This window comes from Myotis daubentonii, chromosome 3 (assembly GCF_963259705.1).
Source record: "Myotis daubentonii chromosome 3, mMyoDau2.1, whole genome shotgun sequence".
NCBI lineage: Eukaryota > Metazoa > Chordata > Mammalia > Chiroptera > Vespertilionidae > Myotis > Myotis daubentonii.
The window spans coordinates 5304635-5329121 of record NC_081842.1 but is presented as its reverse complement, the minus strand read 5'-3'; the positions used below and the strand labels follow the sequence as shown (position 1 = coordinate 5329121).

The window sequence follows — 24487 nt, the reverse complement described above, 5'->3', positions numbered from 1 at the left end:
AATCATAAACAATAATCAAAATCAACTTTTGTCTGTTACTTTAATGCCTGTTACAGCTTTTTCTGTTCTCTGATGTAGATTTCAATTTGGGGACTTCACATTAAATGTAGTTGTTATTAAGTTCTGGTTGTGTATTTATTATTAATATTTTTGGTTAATCCTCACCTGAGGATATTTTCCATTGATCTTTTAGAGAGAGTGGAGGAGAGAGGGAAAGGCAGATAGAAACATCGATGTGAGAAAAACACATCGATTGGTTGCCTACTGCACATGCCGCCACCAGGGCCAGGGCTGGGGAGGAGCCTGCAGCAGAGGTACGTGCCCTTGACCAGAATTGAACCCGAAACCCTTAGGTCCATAGGTCGATGCTCTGTCCACTGAGCCAAACCGGCCAGGGCCTGGTTATGTATTTTTGACAGAATACAATATAAACAATGTCGTAGCCTTCCTGGAGCATCCTGTCAGGATGCTTATTGTGTTTTGCCCATTGGAGCATCTTTGCACACTCAGTTAAGGTGGTAGCTGCCAGGTTTTGCCACTAAAAAGTTATTTTTCTCTGTAATTAAGATGAATCTTATGGTGGGGGCTATGTAAGGAATTGTTTGCTCAAAAATATTAATGTTTGGATAAATTTCCAACCCCCCACAACCATCTAATACTTTTTATTTATTAACACTGACTCTGAACCTATTAAATATCTCTGAAAATGTATTGTTTTTTGTTGTTAATCCTCACCGAGGATATTTTTTCCATTGATTTTTCAGAGAGAGTGGAAGGGGGAGAGGAATGGAGGGAGGGTGGGAGAGAGAGAAAAGGGGGCGGGAGAGAGTAACATCAATATGAGAGAGACACATTGATTGGTTGCCTTCCCCACAGGCTTGCACTGGGGCCAGCGAACAAACCTGCAACCCAGGTACGTGCTCTTGACCAGGAATCGAACATGAGGCCCTTCAGTGCACAGGCTGACACTCCACCACTGAGCCACACTGGCCAGGGCTGGAATGTATTATTTGAAAAATAAAGAAGCAAAGACACCTATAAAGAAAATCTGATTTTGTACTTGAAGTAAGAATTATGGATACTGGCTATGCTGAAAGCATATCTGAGAGAGAAAAACTTAAGCTTAGTTGGAGAGGTATGTGTAGCTATCTCCCTTAACTGCATGTGCGCTCTCAGGACACAGGACAGGGCGAGAGCTAGAGTTGTAGTAGTTTATTGAAGGTCAGAAAGGTGCTATTCCTCCTCTTTTATATATTAAAACAGTAGAGAAGAAATGCCACTGATTTCTCTACATCAGAAGCCACACATTGTTGCTCTGTTCTAGTGAGAGATCTTGCGTAAAAGGATTTTCATGATACATCCTGTATAAATGAGGGGTGTTAGTGTGAACTAGCAGAATGAAGCTTTTAGTGAAATGTGTTTCCAGGTGCTCACTTGCTGGGAATTCAAAGGCTCTGCTGAGGTTTTTGTGGCACTTATACTCTCTAAAGAAAGATCTTGGTTTGAATCTTTTTTTGACTTAATTATGAATATATCTTTACTTTTTAAAAATGAATTCTGACAGTTTCTAATGTAATTTTTTTAAAATATATTTTTATTGATTGATTTCAGAGAGGAAGGGAGAGGAAAAGAGATAGAAACATCAGTGATGAGAGAGAACCATTGATTGACTGCCTCCTGCATTCCCCCCACTGGGGACTGAGCTCACAACCTGGGCATGTGCCCTTGACTGGAATTGAACCCGGGACCCTTCAGTCCACAGGCCGATGCTCTATCCACTGAGCCAAACCGGCCAGAGCGCTAATGTAATTTTAATTGTAGCCTACTGAACATTCCCCCCATCTGTATAAATTATGATTTTGTTGACTAATTGAATTTGCAGGTGATGGAGAGGTAATCGAACAAATTATAAGCCTACAGACTAATGATGGTGAAGGAAGCCCAGAGCCCAGTGTTCTTGATGGTATGATAAGACAGTTGCAACAGCAGCAAGATGAGAGGATGGGAGCTGGTCAGGATAATATTCCAAATGTACTTCCAAATGGGGAAGAAACACCACGAAGAGGTAATAAGTACATGAGGTATATTTTGCCTTAATATGACTGATTGAAAGTGAAGCATAACTGAAGTCATTGTCAGGTACATGTTATGTGAAAAACTTGAAGTTAGCATGGTATTTTTACAATATAAGTATTAATCTGGAGGTAGCTTTATTAGATAGAAAGTTGATTTGCTAACAAAACCTTTTTTTTTTTTAAACAATGTTTCTACTTGTCAGAGAATTTGCTCCTTTTTTTCTTATGTAGACTCTTATAATTTTAATTAATAAATGTATTTTAATCCTCACCCGAGCATATGTTTGTTGTTTTAAAAATTGATTTAATAGATTTGAGAGAGAGAGAGAGAAACATTGATGTGTGAGAGAGAAACATTGATCAGTTGCCTCAAACACGTGCCCTAACTGGGAATTGAACCCGAAATCTGGGCTTGTGCCCTGACCAGGAATTGAACCTACAACCTTTCGGTGTTATGGGCGATTCTCAGGCCAACTGAACCACTCATCCAGGGCTAATTTTTATTTTGTAATGGTAAAATAATTAATTTCACAGAAATCTACTTTGAACAAATTAATTTATAGCTAGTAAAGGAATTTATTCTTTTGTTTGTAGAAGGAAACTTTAAATATATTTGCCAAGTGTACTTTATTTCTTATCTCTATTATTCAGTGCTGTCCTCAGTGCTGAACTACATGATATAAAAATCAGGCTACCCCAGGGACATTCACGGCACACAGGATAATCTTGGGTGAAAGATGGCATTGGGATATGCAGATTCTGCTAGGATCAATTTATATTTTGTCTTTACCATCTTTGTAGTTTTTGGACCACTGGGTGTTTGTTTTTTTTTTGGGGGGGGGAAGTTGGGGGATCTGTTTCTCGTTTACAGCCGTGTATCTGACATAGGTCCAAGGCGTTATCCCCCATGTGGCCATTACACCCAGGCCCTTAGATTACTGATTTGCACAACTTGTCAGGCTGCCACAGTTTCAGCTCATGATCTTCATTTAGTGTTCTCTTTGTTTCTAGCCCAAGGTGATTTGCAAATTCCATGATTTATTTAAAACTTTTGGGGATGTCATCCTATTCGTGGACTAGGACTCTAATAAATACTTACATGAGGAATTAAGGTTTATTTCTCTGAAATTTATAGCATAAGGCTTTATATCTTCCAGTGTTTTATTTTGAAAAATTAATCCTGTAGTAAAGTTTCCGGCATACTACTATGAATACCCATATAGCTTTCACCTAGCTTTTTCTTTTTTGTAATCCTCACCTGAAGATATTTTCCCATTGATTTTTAGAGAGAGGGAGAGACAGAGAGAAATATCGATGTGAGAGAAACACACTGATTGGTTGCCTCCTGCAGGAGCCTTGACCAGGGCCTGGGCCAGGGAGGAGCCTGCAACGGAGGTACATGCCCTTGACCAGAATTGAATCCGGTACCCTTTGGTCCGCAGGCCGAGGCTCTGTCCATTGAGCAAAATTGGCTAGGGCGCTCACCTAGATTTTATCATTTTGCTACATTCACTTTATCTCTTTTTGTGTACATTCACAATCAGTGCCTATCTCTTTTTCTCTCATGTATTTTCAAAACTGCTTTAGAGTAAGTTGGAGAAATTGTGACACTTTATTGTTTAATGTTTCTTCCTATATATTCCAAGAACAGGAATATTTGTTTATGTAATCATTATACAATGACCACAGTCAACAAACTTTGTTGATCACAATACTACTATCTAATGTACAGTCTTTTTAAATAAGTATATTTTGATTTCAGAGAGGAAAGGAGTGAGAGATAGAAACATCAATGATGAGAATCACTTAATTCTTATGTCTCTTAATATGGAACAGATTCCTCATGGCACTACTTTAGTTCAGGCCTGTTTTATAGAATTGCATTCAGTTTGAATTTGTCTGACTATCATATGATTGGATTCAGGAAACATTTTAGGTTGGAATACTATATGGGTGGTGCTGTGTTCTTCTTAGTGCATCAGAGCAAGAGGCACAGATACATGTGTGTTCTTCTGCATCTTTTTTCCTTAACAGTGTATTCTAGAAATCACTCCATATCCATGCACAGAACTCTTCATTTTTTCATAGCTTCATGTGTTCCATTGTGTGAAATAACCAGTCTTTTTTTAAAAATATATTTTACTGATTTTTTACAGAGAGGAAGGGAGAGGGATAGAGTTAGAAACATCCATGAGAGAGAAACATCGATCAGCTGCCTCTTGCACGCCCACTACTGGGGATGTGCCCGCAACCAAGGTACATGCCCTTGACCGGAATCGAACCTGGGACCCTTCAGTCCGCAGGCCATCGCTCTATCCACTGAGCCAAACCGGTTAGGGCGAATAACCAGTCTTTGTGATTAATCATTTTATGGCCATTTAAGTTATTTCTCATTCTTGCCATTACAAGTATTGTGATAAAGACTTGTGCCAGTGTTTTGTTCAGATTGTTGGAGAGCTAATACTATGACTTGGGCAGTTAATTTAGAGTTTATTTTTACTTTTCAATTCAAAAAATGTTTAAGCATCAGTACATTTTAATATAAATGTTTAATTCCATTTTTAGTGGGTGAACCAATTTCTTGCAAAGTGGTTCATGTCATAGGTAAACAGAATGCCGTGTGTAGGAGAATGCAGAAGTTGTGCTTACTCGTGTGGATTTTACCCTCGGCCAGAAGAGCAGGTGGAGCTGGAATAGAATTTGTAGCCTCCCTCAGGAAAGGCATAGCCCCCAGTTTCTCTGTTGCATTAGTAGGAGGAACCTCTTCACTCTGTTTTAAGAAAACCAGCACTTTGCCTGGGACTCCCTCCTCCCTCCTCCCTCCGACAGGTCTCCATCCTCTGTGACTTCCAGCTCGTGGAAGGTTGTCTTGCCTCCTGTGCCCATCTTATCAGCTCTGCACAGGCTCAGAGCTCACTGTTATCTGTATTGCCCTGTGACCACTCACACAGCTCCAATTCAAGTGCTGACAGCATTTTCCCACTTTGCAGATTTGTGAATTTTTAACACCCACTCTGGCAGCTGCCTACCTGAATGGCTCAGATTGTCTTTGAGGTTGCAGTTAATGTTGTTAGCGCTCTTGTTACAAAGCCACTGCAGTTTGAGGAGTCTGTCTTCAATGCTTATTTTTCCAAAAAGATGTGTTTTTAGTGTGTGGTTTTGAAGAAGAAAAGGTTTTTAGGAATGCAAATATAATGTTATGATAGAAATGCCTGTACATTAAAAAATTGCAGAAAGTCTAGTAAAAGTGGAAATTGAGATTGATAGGTAATGTTTGTTCTATAGTCTACATTTTGATCTCAGTCATACGAGGATTCTTTTTTCCAGAGTTTTCTTTAGTAGATCTTTATTTTTGGTTTCTATCTCAGAAGGAATGCTTATGTGTTAAATGCATATAGATTGAACTTTGTTCTGGAATCATTTCTTGACAATTTTCCCCTAGGTTTTAGAAGACTAAGCTTAGACATCCAGTCCCCTCCAAATATTGGTCTGCGTCGTAGTGGACAAGTTGAAGGTGTTCGCCAGATGCATCAGAATGCTCCCCGTAGTCAGATTGCTACAGAGCGGGACCTGCAGGCGTGGAAACGGAGAGTGGTTGTACCAGAGGTACCACTAGGCATATTTAGGTTTGTTTTAGGATATCTATTAATATTGTTTTTATCTATGAAAATATATCTATGTGGTTATTTGCATACCTTAATCCATTAGTGATGCAAATAATCATATAAATATATTTTAGTAATGGGTTGGAGTCTATTTTAGCTGTGGTAAGAAAATGTCAGACTTGTTCTCTCTTTACTATGGTAAAATTTTTTTATAGCCAGTCTTATTTCATCTACACAAATACCCACTTTCTTTTCTTCATCATTATTTTGAAATCTTAAAACATCATTTTGTTGAAAGCATGTAGCATGTATTTCTAAACGATAAGAAATTGTCTTAAAATATAACTATATATATAGCCAGTGATGGCGAACCTATGACACGCGTGTCAGGTGACACCTGAAATCATTTTTTTGGTTGATTTTTCTTTGTTAAATGGCATTTAACTATATAAAATAAACATCAAAAATATACATCTTTGTTTTATTATGGTTGGAAATATCAAAAAATTTCTATATGTGACACAGCACCAGAGTTAAGTTAGGGTTTTTCAAAGTGCTGACACGCCGAGCTCAAAAGGTTTGCCATCATTGCTATATGCCATCATTATCTTAAAAACAACAAACAGTTCTTCAGTAGAAGTAAATAGTATTTAAATTTTAATTGTCTCAGATGTCATAAATGTTTTTAGTTCTTTTGTAAGACATTTCATTAGTGGTAATAATTTTTGTCAGGAGGTTCACAATGCTCGCGCGCACACACACACATTTGTGATGTTAGCAGGCATTTATGCTAACTGCTTAGATTCATTAATTCATTAGGGCTTATAAAATAGTGATAATTCAACTCTATGAAGTCTTCATCTATTCCTTTGGATAACTTCTAAGAAAGAATTTTCTCAAATCTACTGGTTATCCAGTAGTAAAGTTTGTATATAAAAGACAGGATAGATGCTCCATTACTTGTCTTCAAAATAAAGATTCCCTGTTATCTTCCAATAATGACCCAATGTGTGTGTTTGTCACTGTGTTAATCAAGCTGCTGTGATTCAGCTTATTTCTAAATCCCTTATTGCCATTTAAATTGTCCTGTCTTTGACCAGAGGGGCCTCTTCAATTGGCTCCTGAGAGTCCCTTTGAAATGATTGTAGTAGACTTTCATTGTGTCCTTGCTGTTAGGCATGGCAAAGTGTTAATGCAGCTCCATTTTCTTTTAGTGGGAAGTGATATTTCATAATTAGATTCTGGGCAGTAAGGTCTTCCTTGCTACTGAGTTTTTGAAATGGAGGCAGCAAATACTGTTCTCATTAGTATCTAAAATCTTTCAGTATTTGGCATGTTTGTGTCTCCAAATAACAAATATCTTGAAGATAATTTTGCAAAAGTGTTTCCTTCATGTGTTTAGCAAGAAGCATTTCAGTGATTGGTGGAATAATATTGGATACTACTTAAAATTATACAGTGAACTTGAGAATATTTAAAGTATACAATGGAGTAGTGAAAAGCAAAATCTGGAATTGACATGAGAAATACAGAAAATCACCATCGTGTATGTAGAATGCTATAATTAAGCCTTAAAGTTGTGTCTGAGTTGTATGATCATCAGATCTGAAAGTGTCATTTTGGGATATTTTTTGTTGTCAAAACCAAGGGAAGCAAGGGTATCAGGAGTGAAAGACCTGCAGAACATTAAACAAGCATTTGTTCTCAACATAAGGAAGACTGGAAATAGCTTAAGCTGGAATACATGGTTCTAGTTAATCAGGATCTCAGGTTCCTCTGTTTCTGATCTCCATCTCAGAGTATGGGTTTTAATCTTAAGGTCAACTCAAAGTCCAAGAGAGCTGGTTTTTATATTCTGGCCATCCCACATCTGCCTCTGTGATGGAGGCTGAGATTTAGGCCAGAAGAAGGAAGAGAGGCAGATGGTAAAATGGACATTCCTGTATGTCAGTAAGCAGCCTTAATGACTCCACATGACATGTCTGCTTATAATTCATTGACCAGAATGTCATCATATGGCCATACTAAGCTACAGAAGAGACTCAGTAATAGTTTTCATTTAGAGCAACAAAGAGTCTAGGTAAAAGTTGAGATTCTGTTTCTAAGGAAGAAAGGGGAATGGATTTTGAGAGTCAATTAGCTGTCTGCCACAAAATTTTTTCAAAGAAGAGTGTTGCTCTTTCTAGGAGTGTATTCTAGCATACACATGAGAGTTTATGAAGGAGATGCTGAGTGATAGACTAGTGGTCAGTGCCCTTGACAACAATCCTTATAGTGGCAAATGTTACATAATATTAGAGTGTCATTTGGTAAGGATCAAGAGAAATTAAAAATTTGGTTTTTGCCTATAAAAGTAGTATATATCTACTATGTAAAATTTAGATCAGTGGTTCCCAACAAGGGTCACATGCCCCACAGGGTGGTAATTCAAGAATGACTTGCCGAGGCCGGTTTGGCTCAGTGGATGGAGCGTCGGCCTGCGGACTCGGGGGGGGGGGGGGGGTCCCGGGTTCGGTTCTGGTCAAGGGCGTGTGCCTGGGTTGCGGGCGTATCCCCAGTGGGAGATGTGCAGGAGGCGGCTGATCGGTGTTTCTCTCTCATCGATGTTTCTGGCTCTCTATCTCTCTCCCTTCCTCTCTGTGAAAAATCAATAAAATATATTTTAAAAAAAAAAAGAATGAGTTATTAACAGTGAATTTTTTGCATTTCTTATGGTCCTAGGGGCCGCATATCTCTATATATAAAAGCCTAAGTGACCATTACGACCAGTCGACCGGTCGCTATGACACACACTGACTACCAGGGTGCAGACGCTCAATGCAGGTGCTTCCCCCTGGTGGTCAGTGCACTCCCACAGCCAATCTTACCCGGTCCCTCCCCCGGCTGGCCGGCCCCAATTGGGACTGGGCGAGATGGTCCTGATTGGCCCCAATCGCTGGCCAGGCCGAGGGACCCCCACCCATGCATGAATTTGTGCACTGGGCCTCTAGTACAGTATATAACTATACATTGTGACATATTTATGCATTTCAGTTATCATATGTTTTGAAACTTTATTTGCTATTTTTTCATATCACTTTATATTATTATTTTTTTAATAATTTCTTAGTGATTTCTTCCTCAGCACTCAACTATCCTTTTGTTCTTTTATTTTTCTCTTTCATGGATGCTATGTTCTTTGGAAGCTTGTTTAGAACAAGTTAATGGCCTTTTAGGCTTCTCCACGTGAATAGGAGTTCACTTTTTGAATAATAAGAATTACGTGTCACAGGGAGGGCATTAGGATTTCAGAGGTACTTAGGTGGGGCATGGCCAAAAAAAGGTTGGGAACCACTGATTAAGATCTCTACATGAATAACAGACAATATGTAAATAGACCATACCTCCATGACACCCCACAGCCAATCAGGAGAGAATATGCAAATTAACAGGACAAAGATGGTGGTGGCCACGGAGCCAGCCAGAGTGGGTGGGAGGCTTGGGTTGCCTGGGCCGGCTGCCGAGGGAGGGGCCTGAAGATGGCCCTTAGCCCATAACCCAGGCTGGCCACGCCCCCATGGGGTGAGGGTCCCCTGATGGGGGGTGTGGCCAGCCTATAAAAAGCCATCAGCCCCTCACCCAGGCTGGCCACACCGCCCCAGCACGGACCCCCACCCTGAAGGGTGTGGCTGGCCTGCAAACCACCACAGGCCCCTTGCCCAGGCCGCCCCACCCCCCAAGGGAACCCCCACCCTGATCCGGGACACCCTTCAGGGCAAACCAGCCAGCTCCCATCCGTGCACCAGGCCTGTATCCTATATAATAAAAGGCTAATATGCAAATTGTCCCCTCAACCGGGAGTTCTATTGGGATTTCGACCAGGAGTTTGACCAGGGGTTGGGGCCAGCCAGCCTGGCCTGATTGGTCCTGGCCACCCAGAGGCCACCTGTGCACGAATTCGTGCACCAGGCCTCTTGTCTATACTAATAAAAGAAGGGTAATATGCTAATTAGACCAGGAGATCTTCCAGGAGACCTTCCGGACATTGTTCTGGACAAAGCCATGATGGCGGGGCCGAGGTAGAGGCGGTTAGGGACCAAGAGGGGAGGGCAGTTGTTGGTGGTCAGGCCAGGATGGGACGGCAGTTGTGGGTGATCAGGCTGGTGGTGGTGGGGCAGTTGGGGGTGATCAGGCTAATGGTGGTGGGGCAGTTGGGGGAGAGCAGGCCGGCATGGGGGGGCAAGCAGGCCAGCAGGCAGAGTGGTTAGGGCTAATCAAGCAGGCAGGCAGGTGAGCGATTAGGAGCCAGCAGTCCCGGATTGTGAGAGGGATCACAGATTGGAGAGGGTGCAGGCCGGGCTGAGGGACACACTCCCCTCCCCACCCCCCCCCACCCCCACCCCCCCCCCCCCCCCCCCGCACGAATTTCGTACACTGGGCCACTAGTAGTAGATAAAAATGTGAGAAGGGAAACAACCCTGCCATGCAGAAGGGTGAGCACACAGTGTTGCTTCCAAGCAGAGGAATTTATTTGGGGGTGGATGTCAGACATTTGTCTTTATCCAATAATAGTAGAAATTCTATTCATTCTAAAACCTTTCATAATATCACTTTTGTCAGCTGAGTGATATTAGTGATTGATGAGGCATGGAATGCACCCAGACATAATACTTTTGAAGCCTATAGTGTGCCTTTGTTTTATTATTGATTGAGAATGAAATGTATGCAGTGTTTGTAAAAACGTATGGGATAGGGATTTAATTTGGCTGCAAGTGAAAAACCTCATATAATTCCTTAAATACATATAAAAGTGGTGAAATTAACTTATAAAGGGTTGAGTCTAATGTAGAATTCCCCTGTGGATAAAATAAAGTTCCACTGTACTTTGAGTATGGGCTACAGTTGAACCTTGAGAAAGTAATTTTCTTAGAAATGTGTTTTTGTCCTCACTGAATTTGTGCTTATACTCATTTGAGTGCCCAATTATGTCTTGGAACATGGCCAAGATGTCAGTTTTGAATCTTTTCTGGTGGGGTTTTAAAGTAAACAAAAACAAAGCCGTGTGTTCCCAGTAATGTTCAACTTGGAGAAAGGACAGTCACTCGTTCTCTCTAACTGTGGAGAAGGAAAACCATGGTCAGTACCATCCTCACGGTGAAGGCCCCTTGCTTGGAAGGTGGTCACAGTAACACTATTGTATCATGGAAGTAAAAAATAGGTGATTAGAAGAAGTAGTAACATTCTATTCTGTTTTTCTACAAATTAAAAAACATTTTAAATGGTTTGGAGGAGGATTCTGCTCCCATTTTTTCTTTAGAGAAAGGAATTTTAATCTTGGAAAATTATAGGGACACTTTGAGTTACTAATTTGAGAGATCCTGTTTGAATTGGTCCTAATAGGGCCAATCAGAATACAAACAAATGACCATTTCTTTGTAAAATATGAAAGTTAGGATTTCCTAGCTGCTGCTGAGATTTTATTTATACCATATTAAATTTCTAACATAAAGTATAGCTTGACTTAAGTTTTGCTATAACCTTAGATAATTTCTTGTGTCAACTTAAAAAGTATGTAAGCTTATGATTTCTAGAATCATGATGATGATTTTTTCCTGTTAATATCCTCTACTTACTCATCAGTTCACTAACTAACATTACTGGATAATTAAATTTGTAGGAAGTTGGAAGACTTTAGAATAGAGAAAGGTGAAGAGGAAAGAAATCTTTATGTGATTGGAAGAAAAAAGAAGACTCTTCAGTTCTCACAAAAGGTAACCTAAATTCTATTTTTCTTAGGAATAAGCAAATTAGAAATTGAACTAAAATTTGTTTTCTTTTGATCACTGAGAATATTAGTAATTTTCACTTGAAATAGAATAATATATTTTGCGTAAAGCCTTCTATTTGGGATTTAAAATAGTAGACATAAGGCTGTACAGCTGTTAGGAAAGAGGAATAGTGTAAAAACTTGAGGAAAGTAGCCTAATGCTTAATACTGTTAACAGATTCTAGAAGAATATTGTCTAATGACCACTCAGACCAAGAACTAGAACATTACCAACCCATCAAAAACATTTTGTGTCCATCCCCAATCACTACACTCTCTTTTCTTCCACAGGGAACCAACTGTCTTACTTCTAAAACTATTTCTGAAGTTTATCCAAATCATGCATTTATAAAAATTTTAGATGTTACAATGGTTTGTGACCCTCCAAACTCAAGAAAATCTTATTCCTTAGTACAGCGGTTCTCAATCTGTGGGTCGTGACCCCTTTGGCGGTCGAACGACCCTTTCACAGGGGTCGCCTAAGACCATCCTGCATATCAGATATTTACATTACGATTCATAACAATAGCAACATAACAGTTATGAAGTAGCAATGAAAATAATTTTATGGTTGGGTTACAACATGAGGAACTGTATTTAAAGGGCCAGAAGTTTGAGAACAACTGTCTTAGTATTTAGTTTCTTTATTTGGAGTTTCTTGAACATTATATGAATAGCATTAACAATGACTTCATGGAAGATACACAAAATGTAAGATTAGTGCTACAAAACTGGTGAAAATGATTGTGTGTGTGCAGGATTTTCCCAGAATTGATCATAAGGATGGGCTTACTGTCTAGTTCTTCATAGCCTTGTTAGGTATATAATGCCCTTCAGCTGATTTAAAAAAATGATTTTATTAAATTTTTTAAGAAAAAGGTAAGGAGAGGGAGAGAAACATCAATGTGAGAGCAGAACATTGATTGCCTGCCTCATGCATGCCCCCTACCAGGATCGAGCCTGCAACCCGGGTATGTGCCCTGCCCAGGAATTGAACCATTAGCCATTTGGAGCCAGATGACCCCCAACTAATTGAGCCACACCAGCCAGAGCTCAAACTGATTAAAATTTTTTTTTTTTTTTTTTTTTTTTTACAGATTACTTGTTTTTCTGAGTGGTAGATTTGACCCAACAATGTTTGACATTATCAGTTATGAAACTCAATACGAGTTTTTGCTTTAACAAAAAATAGTACTGACAAATTAAGGAAAATGTAATTCATTTAAAAATCAGCCAATGATATGTTGAAGTGATAAAACACACTTGATTATCAAACAGAAGGAATTATATGCAAATTTATTTGTATATTAATTCAAGGAATATATGCTTTTATTATGTGATTTCACATATGACTTTGGTGTTTGAGGAATATAGCTTGCCCTTCTCCCTTGCCCACCAGCATCACCTCCACTCCCCCACCTTCTCCCCTACCCTCACCCTATCCCCTTAACATACAATGTAGCCCTGATCGAGCTGGTCCTGTGTATCGAAAGGTCAATTCTATTCCAGTTGGGCACATACCTGGGTTGCCGGTTTCTTCCATTCTTGGCTGAGCATGTACCCAAAGGGAACTGATTCTTGTTTCTCTCTCACATTGATGTCTTTCTCCCTCCTGCCCTTCCTCCCTCTAAGCATGCCCTTAAGTGATGATTAAAAAATATTAAAAAAATACAATCTGTTTTATTTGGCCTATTTAAAATCTTTTTTTATTTATTGATGAGAGAGAGAGACATCTACTTGTTGTTCCACTTATGTCTTCATTGGTTGCCCCTGACTGGGGATTGGACCTTGGGCTATAGGGACCACACCCTTACCAATGGAGCAAACTGGCCAGGGCCATTATTTGGCTGGTTTTTGAAAATATTTTTGTTTTGATAAAAATATATTTTAAAAATTCAAGCAGAATTGAAAAGTGCTGACAACAAATCATCCAAAAATTTAAGAAATGTGTCATTATGTGCATACAAAGGATTATCTGAAATAATTCGCAAATATTAACCCTAGTTATGTCCAGGGTTTAAATCTTCTCACTTATAAAATACATATTTTTAAAGTGATAAACTTTTTGGGTTATTTCATTCATGGTCAATTGACTTATTGTTTTATTTGGAAAAGGCTGATCTAATGTGCCTAATTTAGCCATGTCTTCCAAGTATCTTTTTTTTTCTCTTCCAAGTATCTTAAAAGTAAAAATACCAAGGTTGATTTAATAGCAAATGGCCAAAATAAAAATAATTAAGAAAAAATATATATATATATTTTTAGGAATATTTTCTTTTATATTTCAACTATTATTATTTGCCTGAAATATTTTAGGGAATTTGATAGAATGCCTATTTTGTTGAAATTGTATTTATTCAGATATTGATTTTCATCTCTATGTTTCTTTTATGTTTCAGTCAGATTCGGTAGTTTTGATGTCACCGTTTAGGCAGAGGACACGTAGATGTAAATATCCAAATTATGGCAGAAGAAATGTTGGACAGATTGAGTTGTCTTCTGGAAATGAGTCTTCAAGCTCTATAAGACATGTGAGTTTGTAACTTTAAAATATATAAAATAATCTTAAATAAATGTCCAATGTCTCACTTTGACTCTACCCTGAAATATGTGAAAATACAGTATTCTGTAGAGGTTAAAATGAAATTTCACATTTTGAGTTTTAACAAAAATGATGCACAGAGAATGAAACGATAAACCACAAAATTGGAGAAAATATCTGTAAAACTCATATCTGATAAAAGACTTGCATTCAAAATATACCACAAGTTAAAACTCATCAATAAGGAAACTCAATTTAAAAATTGGCATAAGATCTAACAGACAGACCATCAAAAAAAGTATTCAGATGGCAAATATGGCATTAAGGAATTGGAAGTGAAACTGGTGAGATACCAGTTCATACCTATTACAGTGGTTTAAGTCCAAAACACTGAGAATATTTACACAACTTTCCATTAACTTCACTCAGAGATCAAGGTTTTTATTTTATTTCCCCCCATGAATCAGACTTCCTGTGATCAAAGTGAAGCGTCCTGTTCTTCCGAAGAAGAAGAATGGAAAAGTGATAGAAGAAGTGAAAGTGATAGTGAAAGTTCAAGGTATCTGATTTTGTTTTTGATCTTTAAAGCGTTTTAGTCATAGAACTGTATTTGAATGGCATTCAGGATGCAAGAGCTTACAACTCTGGAACAGTTAACATTGAGTTCATAATACATGTAAAAGGAGAAGAAAACTGGATTAACAGCTGTTGCTGTGGAAAATACTTAAGGCATTTTTATTTGACTATAAATATTTGAGCTAGGAGTGTAAAACACTTTACGGAAAACATCTGGTTGGTCTTGGGCTGCATTAGTACAGCCCTGGCTGGGTGGTTCAGTTGGTTGGAGTATTGTTCCAACCAAACCAAAAAAGGTTACAGTTTGGTTCTTGGTCAGAGCACATATCTAGGTTGCAGCTTCAATCCTTGCTTGGGATGTGTGTGGGAGGCAACAGATCAGTTTCTCTTTCTCATTGATGTTTCTCCCCCCCACCCATCTCTCTCTCTCAAATCTATAGAAACATGTCCTCAGGGGAGGATTAAATAACAAAAAACAACCCCATTATTAAATTCATTATGTTTTGTTAGTTTTGTTATCCAGATTTCAGATGTTAACATCTGTTCCTCATCTTGGTAAATGTCACCTTTGTCTTGACAGATACTTTAAGCTATAACCTGGACATAATTTTCTCTTCAAAATGTACCCATCGCAGGTCCAGAAAATTTCCTTCTAAATATGATTCAAATCTTATTTTTGTTTCTACTTATAGTATGCTGGTCCAGAACACCATACTATACTGCCTGCTTCCTTTCTTGTCTTCTTTTATTTCATTACTAGAGGCCCGATGCACAAAATTTGTGCAAGGGGCTGTGCCCTTGCAGCCCTGGCTTCGTGGCATCGTTCATTCAGAAGGTCTTCTGACAGTTCTGCTGTTCGGCTGTCTGGTCTAATTAGCATATTATGCTTTTATTATTATAGATGATTAAGAAAAGCTGGAGTGATTTTTAGAACACTTGTCTACTCTTAAAAACAATTTTTTAAAATTTAAAATTTACCATTTTTAACTGTACAGTTCAATAGTGTTAAGTACATTCACAGTGTTGTGCAACCAATCTCCAGAACTCTTTCATCTTGTAAAACGTATATCTGTTAAACAACAATTCTCTGTTTTACCCCCAGCCCCTGGCAACCACCATTTTCCTTTCTATTCCTATATTTATTGTCTTTTACTTCAGCTTTTCTTGAATTTTATCATGCAAATGCTCTTAAATTTTTTTGAACAGCTCTTTTTATAATAAAAAGCTTTTAGATTTTGTGTGTTTGTGTGAGTGTGCATTATTGAGCCTGAGAGGTAAATAGTTGGCCAATGATGGTTCCAGTAGAGGCCTTTATGTGTTTGCTTAAGCTTGTGGTAGGCTGTCGGCTAGTATTCTGTCTAGTTTCCTGTTTGACTCTTTTTTTTTTTTTAAATCCTTACCCAAGGATATTTTTCCATTGCTTTTAGATACAGTGGAAAGTGGGGCGGGAGGAGAGAGAAAGAAACATCAGTTGGTTGTCTTTTGCATGTGCCCTGACACTGGGGCTGGGGAAAGAACCTGCAATCCAGATACATGACCTTGACTGGGAATTGTACCCGAAACCCTTGGGTGCTAGGGCTGACACACTAACCACTGAGCCACCATCAAGGGCCCATTTGACTCTGCTTTTTTCCCCTTATTATTAAATATATCTTTATTGATTTCAGAGAGGAAGGGAGAGGGAGAGAGAGGTAGAAACATCAGTGATGAGAGAAAATCATTGATCGGCTGCCTCCTGCACACCCCCTATGAGGGATCAAGCCCGGCAACCCAGGCATGTGCCCTTGACCAGAATCGAACCCGTGACTCTTCAGTCCACAGGCTGACACTCTGTCCACTGAGCCAAACCGGCTAGGACTTGACTCTGCTTTTGCTTCTGGATGAGTTAGGACTGGTATCTCCCTTGGATCTTCTGTCATATCTAAGAAAGTCCCTCTCTTGGCAAGAAGCATGGCTATGCTTTCCTTGGGCTTCTCAGTGTATTCACTAATGGTTTGTCATTCTAATGAAAATTTCTAGTCTATTTTAGAGTCTGCTCTGAGTTGGGCAGGGCGTGCTATCTATGGTTCTGTGTGACCTCTACTGTTTTCATAACTATATTTTTTAGAAGGGGAATTGTTAGTTGGCTCTAGATGTTGTCTTCCATGAGGTCTCATCTATATTATACTTAAAAAATTTCCTCAGGCTTACATTCTTTTCTAATTCCCCGAGTCGGTGAAGGTTTCTCTCTCTCTCATGATCTTTGGTCATTTCCGTATTCATTGATGGAGAGGACGGGTTGTTCAAGTTGAAGCTTCCTGGGGTCTGTCTTTTCCTCTTCCTCCTCTCTCCTTCTAAGGTTATATTAATAATTTGCTATAAGGGCCTAGATTCTGGTTCCAGAGAACTTAAAATGTGTTCCTTTTCTAGTGACTCTTCATCTCGATATTCTGATTGGACAGCTGATGCAGGCATCAATTTGCAGCCCCCTTTACGAACTTCATCTCGTCGGCGTATTACTCGGTTTTGTAGTAGTTCAGAGGATGAAGTGTCTACTGAAAATGTATCTCCTCCAAAAAGGAGACGAAAGAGAAAGAAAGAAAATAAGCCTAAAAAAGAGGTAAGAAAAATATGTCTTTAGAAATAACATCTTATGTACAGTTTATAGAGGTGTTTCTGTCCACATTTAAAATTAGAAATCCTTTTAAAATTGAAGCCTTTCTTCCCCTTGGCAGAATTTGCGGAGAATGTCTCCGGCAGAGCTCCCAGATACGGAAGATTTATATGAATTTCATCCTCCAGTTTGGATAACTGACACCACACTTCGAAAATCTCCATTTGTTCCACAAATGGGCGATGAGGTGAGAGTAATAAAATTTAAAAATATGGATATGGAACATAAAACATTAATGTTACTCTTAAGTTTTTATTTGTTACTTTCAATGTATCCTTTTTGTAGGTTATATATTTTCGACAGGGTCATGAAGCTTATATTGAGGCTGTCAGAAGGAATGACATTTATGAACTGAACCCGAACAAGGAGCCATGGAGAAAAATGGATCTTAGGGTAAGATAATAGTGTTAACATTTAGCACATATATAATTATATTACTTAAACCCATTACAAAACCTGGAGGCATATTTCATTATTTTCTTTCCATTTATTTCCTACTTGAAAACATTTCTGCTGTTACATCTAAGCCTTAAGATCTAGTAGGAAGACTTACGTTTATCAGTGGGCAGTCTTCATATATTATTGATTGACATGTAAAATTATAAGAAAGGCAATTTTACAATATTTATCAGTAATCTTAAAATGTGCATACCCAGGACAGATTTTAAAAAGCAGTGCAGCCAAAACCGGTTTGGCTCAGTGGATAGAGCGTCGGCCTGCGGACTGAAGGGTCCCAGGTTCGATTCCGGTCAAGGGCATATACCTTGGTTGCGGGCACATCCCCAGTAGGGAGTGTGCAGGAGGCAGCTGATCGATGTTTCTCTCTCATCGATGTTTCTAGCTCTCTATCTCTCTCCCTTCCTCTCTGTAAAAAATCAATAAAATATATATTTAAAAAACCAAAAAAGCAGTGCAAATTTCTTTTTTAATATATATTTTTTATTAATTTCAGAGAGGAAGGGAGAGGGAGAGATAGAAAAATCAATGATGAGAGGGAATCATTGATTGGCTGCCTTCAAGCAGTGCAAGTTTCAAAAGAAGAAATACAAATGGGAAAAATGCTTAACTTTGTGCATAATTTAGAAAACTTAAGCTTCCCTGTACCAAAACAGTTGTCATTCTCATAGTTGAGATGGCCTCTAAGTGACTACCATATAGGTAGTTTATACAAAGTGGATACGCTAGACAAAGGGATGACTCTAGTCCCCAGTGGGGCAGCACAAAATTTCATCATGTTACTCAGAATGGCCCACAATGTAAAACTTAACAAACTGTTTATTTCTGGAATTTGCTATTTGGACCATGGTTGACCACAGGTAACTAAAACAGCAGAAAGGAAACCAAGAATGAGGGGGGCAGGGGGTTATTGTATTTTCTTTTTTTAAAAAATGGTTTTATTGCTTAAAGTATTACAAAGAATATTACATATGTCTCCTTTTTTTCCCCGCCCTTGACAATCCCCTGGCCTCCCCTACCCCTCAGTGTCTTATGTCCATTGGTTATGCTTATATGCATGCATACAAGTCCTTCAGTTGATCTCTTATCCCCACCCCCCCCAACCCTCCCCAGCCTTCCCACTGTAGTTTGACAGTCTGTTCAAGGCTGCTCTGCCTCTGTATCTATTTTTGTTCATAAGTTTATAATGGTCTTTATTATCCATGAATGAGTGAGATCATGTGGTATTTTTCCTTCATTGACTGGCTTATTTCACTTAGCATAATGCTCTCCAGGTCCATCCATGCTGTTGCAAATGGCAAGAATTCCTTCCTTTTTAGAGCAGCATAGTATTCCATCATGTAGCTGTACCACAGTTTTCTAATCCATTCATCTACTGATGGGCACTTAGGCTGTTTCCAGATCTTAGCTATGGTGAATTGTGCTGCTATGAACATAGGGGTGCATATATTCTTTCTGATTGGTGTTTCTGTTTTCTTGGGATATATTCCTAGAAGTGGGATCACGGGGGATTATTGTATTTTCTAAAGTGAATATACGCCTTACATTAGTAACCGTATTAAATGTTTATCTTCAAAAAGATGCGAAGATTAATTTTAGCAAAAATAATTGTAATTAATAGTCACTTAAACTGGTCTGCTAAATTGTGAGTTGGAAGCCTAAATTGTGAGTTGATGAAATTTTGCAATATGTGGAGAATTAGAGTCTTGAGGAATTGATATTTATTTATTGTTTTTAAATCTGTTGAAGGATCAAGAATTGGTCAAAATAGTTGGAATACGATATGAGGTTGGACCCCCTACACTCTGTTGCCTCAAACTAGCATTTATAGATCCTGCAAATGGGAAACTTATGGACAAATCTTTCTCTATTAGGTACGTGTTATTTTTTATGGGATTATTTAAATTTAGATTTTCTCTGAAATAAAAAAACAAATTTAGGTTTTTTTCTCTTGCTGGTTAGCATGCTCTTTCCATTTAGCTGCAGGGTAAATAGTTGAGCACTGTGGACAGCCTAAGATGTGGGTTTAAGTTCCGATAGATGGGAACCCACTAGAAATAAAAATCATTTTATAAACTTGTGAATGGTAGCCATTAGCTACATGTGGCCATTCAGCACTGGAACTGTGGCTGATAAGAATAGAGTGTGACATAAGTATACACACTGAATTTTGAAAACTTCGTTTGAAGAAAAAGAATGTAAAATACCATTATTTTGTATTGACTGCATGGTGAAACAATATTAGGATATACTTGGTTAAATATAATACACTATTAAAATTTAAGTTCACTGGTTTCTTTTTATTTTTTAATAAGGCTAGTCAAAGTTTAAAAATTACATATGCGGTTCCCATTGTATTTATTTTGGACAGTGTTGCTCTAAACTATAACCTGCTACCCAAGGAGTTTAATAATCTTATTTTTGTTTAGATATCATGATATGCCAGATGTTATTGACTTTCTCGTGTTGCGTCAATTTTATGATGAAGCAAGACAGAGGAATTGGCAGTCTTGTAAGTCTATCCTTAACTGAATTCATATATATCCTTTGATGGGTGGATGCAAACTTATAAATTTTGCAAAGAAACATAAGTGACTTATAAGTTTATTTTGCTTAGAGGCTTGGTTCTTACTACTTAGTGGACTTTTTAGCCAAACAACATATCTTATGACATGTGATGTTTTGAAGGGATATTTCTCATTGAGTAGACTAGAGTAGACCTTTTATTTCCTTTCAGACTTCCCCATACTGCATTATTTCTAATTATATTTAACATGGCTCTGGTTAATTCACAAAATTTTCTTATATAAAATAATAAGAAAGTTGAAAAATAATGCAGATTTCACACAGGTAATGTCTGGCACACAGAATATTCTACCTTAGATGTCATGTCAAGTAAGACTTAAATAGGATGACTTGAGGAAACCATTTTTAAAAATTAAAAAGCTTATGTTACACTTAATGCTTTATAATCATGAGGTATATGGGTGGACAGAAAAAATAAAATCACCTTGGCATGGGCTCTAACTTAAATGTGGTTTTTATGGTGGCCATTGAAGGTGGGCTGATGGGCTTACTTGCTTAGGTCCTTAATTTGTGTAGATCATTAATCTCTTCAGGACATAATTGGTGTTGGTAATTAGGCCTTAGCACCTGTAGTGCCTGTTTTACAGGTGTACAGACAGTATTACTTTTAATTATGCACTGTTATCTTGGGAAGCTCATATTGACAATCACTTAGAATAACTTTTTCTGCTATTGTTAGTTTTGGTCTCTTACTAGAAATATTTTTTACCCAGGCTGTGTCTTTTGGTGTACACATTCATAAAGGATGTTAAGACCTCAGAAACTATAAACAGACACTTTTCAGATAAATTTTAAGTCACCTGTACTGAAACAAAAGATTGTCAGAGTGTTGCTGCTCTTAGTAAACTATTTTTATCAGTAATGTCAAACAAGGAATCAAGATTATTTTGCAACTAGAGGTAAAGGAAATTTTTTTTGAAGAAAAACATCTAGCCATACATAGACAAGAGACAGCTAGAATATGTTGGTGTTAACAAGTCATACAGCCAAGTCCTAAAGAGCTTAGAGTATCTTATCTGTTAATATTTTTTCAACCTCCATCACGTGTAAGTCAGAAGCTCTTATTTTGTTCTGCCAACATGTCTTTTCAAAAATATTTTTAAACTTCATTTTCTACAGCTAAACTGTATAGATGGATTCCTAATTGCCTCTTATAATTTAGTGGGTTTTGTTTTTGTGGTTGAGAAATTATTGTAGCAGATATTCTATACTAATTAATTCATTTTTGCTTCCCCATCAAATCTTAACCTATTCTCCTGAAGTTTGAGCTGTGCTATTAGAGGATTTTGCTTGTTTCTGTTTAAACTGAGTTGAGAATTTTACTTAGAAGTTTACCCTCACCATGAATAGCCCAAAAAGGTTTATTTCAAGATTCTTAATGGAGATCCAAGATGGCAGAAGAGTAGGTGGAAGTTACACTCACCTTCTCTCAGGACAAACTTGAAATTACAACTAGGAAATAATTTATAAGTATGTATTTAATACTAGAGGCCTGGTGCATGAAGCACGGGGTGGGGGTCCGGTTCCCTCAGCCAGGCCTGTGCCCTTTTGCAGTCCTGGAGTCCTCAGGGAATGTCCAGCTGACAGAGCGGGCCTAAGCTGGCAGTCGGATATTCTTTGGCAGTTGGATATCCTTAATGCTGCCGTGGAGGTGGAAGAGGCTCCCGCCACTGCTGTTGTGCTGTGCTCTCCAGCTATTAGCCTGGCTTCTGGCTGAGTGGTGCTCCCCCTGAGGAAGTGCACTGACCACCAGTGGGCAGCTCCTGCAGTGAGCGTCTGCCCTCTGATGGTCAGTGCGCATCATAGTGACCAGTTGTTCCCGTTTTGCATATTGCCCTTTTATTATATGGGATTCTTACTACACAAGTGTTTATTGATAGTATACATTATTGTAAGAGATTTTTGAATTTTGTTAAACTTACTTCTTTGTTTCATGTGAATGTAACAATTTATTTTGGAGTGGGTGTTTGGATTCACTAAACCATAGAACCTAGTCATAAACCATTTTAGCGTATTAAGTTGTACTAGAGGCCCGGTACACGAAAATTCGTGTACTCTGGTGTGGGGGGTGTCCCTCAGCCCGGTCTGCACCCTCTCACAATCCGGGGCTCCTCGGGTAGAGTCCTTAGGACTGGCCTGAGATCAGGGCCTATTGGGGCTTTCCTTCCCCCGGCTGCAGGCAGCTGGCCCTACCCTTGCCACTGCTTGCCATCTGTGCAGCGCTGCCCCACCTCCCCTGTCACTGGTGGCCTCCCTCTACAGGTGACAGGCTGGAGTGCAATGGCTTGGGGGCAAAGCCAGTCCAGTGAGGGGCTGTCTGCCTACCTGATTGCCCCTAACCAGTGGCCTGCCTACCTGATCACCCCTAACGGCTGGTTTGCCTGCCTGATCACCCCAAACCACTCTGCCTGCCTGATCACCCCTAACCACTCTGCCTGCCTGCCTGATGTCCCCTAATGACTCTGTCTGCCTACCTGATCTCCCCTAACCACTGGTCTGCCTGCCTGATTACCCCTAACCACTCTGCCTGCCTACCTGATCACCCCTAACCTCTAGTCTGCCTACCTGTTCACCCCTAACAACTTGCCTGCCTGCCTGATTGCCCCTAACCACTTGCTTGGGGGCAGGGCCAACCCAGCGAGGGGCCATCTGCCTACTTGATCAACCCTAACTGTTGGCCTGCCTACCTGATTGCCCCTAACCACTGGTCTTCCTACCTGAACACCCCTAACCATTCTGCCTGCCTAATTGTCCCTAACTGCTTGCTTGGGGGTGGGCCGTGGTGGTCTGGTCTCTGGTTGTTCGGTCGTGACGCCTCTGGCCTTTTATTATATAGGGTGGTTATGTACCTTCGTTAATTTGCTGAGTGTAATCTTTTTTACATCTGTTTTATCACTGAAGATTGCTGGGAAGTGGGGACAGATGGCTAATTCTAACATAAAACATGCTTTGATTACATTATCTTTACTGAATCTTTATCATGTGATATTTCATAAATAAAAAATGTTAGTATTGCAAACTGGTGTCTCAGACTGGGTCATATCTCTTCTAGGTGACAGGTTCCGTTCTATCATTGATGATGCCTGGTGGTTTGGAACAGTGCTAAGTCAAGAGCCCTATCAGCCACAATACCCTGATAGTCATTTCCAGTGTTACATTGTTAGGTCTGTATGCAGATGAAAATGAATCATCTATAAACATTTGTTCACTGTGGTAGATTGTTGTATGAACAAATAATACATTTCAGGTTTAAAAAACCCAACAATTTTAATCTGTCATTAAGTCCTATCAGCCTCATCTCTGCAGTGTCTCTTTCGCATGCCCCTGTCATTTCCTATTCGCTAGTAACTCTAGTGCAGTCTCTGCTTGCTTTCCTGGGACCTTTTCTGTAGTTTCCTAATATTTTCTCCACCTTGATCCTGACATTGCAGGATCATAGTTCAGGAACACAAATTACGTCATTTCCTTTGTTCAAAAATATCTTTTCTGCCTTTCCATGGGCTGTGGAATAAAGTCCACATTCTGAAGCATCACATTCAAGACCTTCACACTGTTTGAGTTTTTCTTCACTAACCTGGGACAGGCCACACAAGACTTCTGGTTTTTACCTTGAACCCGCCATCCACTTTTACACTTAATTCTTATCATGTATCCTTCTAAACATTTTTTACTGTTAGTATTTAAACTTACTGCTACGTTGCAGTTAATTTTTACATTTTCTGTCTTCCTGTCTCCTCTTGTAGTGGATACCTACTTATTAGCCACATGTTGAATTTAGGAAAGGTTAACCAGACTTTTCTTTTGGTATTAACAGGTGGGATAATACTGAAATTGAAAAGCTTAGCCCATGGGATATGGAACCAATTCCTGATAATGGTATGTAATTGTTAAATAATGAACGTATTTTATCTTTATATTTTTAATTTTGTTACCTTACTAATGCACATAGAGTGAATTGTATTCTTTAAGACATGTTTTCAAATTATTATGGTAACTGTGAACTTTGCTAAAAGAAGTCAACAGAATTATGTGTATCTGGTTCATCATTTCTTATCCTGTGTTTCCAGCTTGATGCTGGCTGTGTCTTAGGGGCCTACTGCCATTCTCATGGAAGCTTAAAGCTCTGCCGCCCTCCTTCCCGTGGCCTCCGTTGCCTTGTCCTCATTCTCCTCTGTTACCCTGGTCTTC

The 24487-nt window shown here is 39.0% G+C and overlaps 1 protein-coding gene across 1 annotated transcript in view; it reads left to right on the top strand.

Annotated features, from left to right (window-relative positions):
* The window catches only part of BRWD1 (bromodomain and WD repeat domain containing 1), a 97650-nt gene that overhangs the window by 28747 nt on the left and 44416 nt on the right, over positions 1-24487 (top strand). Inside the window, 13 exon segments of the mRNA XM_059685888.1 lie at positions 200-314; positions 1883-2065; positions 5518-5701; positions 11337-11430; positions 13886-14017; positions 14496-14587; positions 17014-17203; positions 17319-17444; positions 17543-17650; positions 19463-19587; positions 20143-20225; positions 23352-23463; positions 24114-24175. Of these exon segments, the coding sequence (XP_059541871.1) occupies positions 200-314; positions 1883-2065; positions 5518-5701; positions 11337-11430; positions 13886-14017; positions 14496-14587; positions 17014-17203; positions 17319-17444; positions 17543-17650; positions 19463-19587; positions 20143-20225; positions 23352-23463; positions 24114-24175 (1606 nt within the window).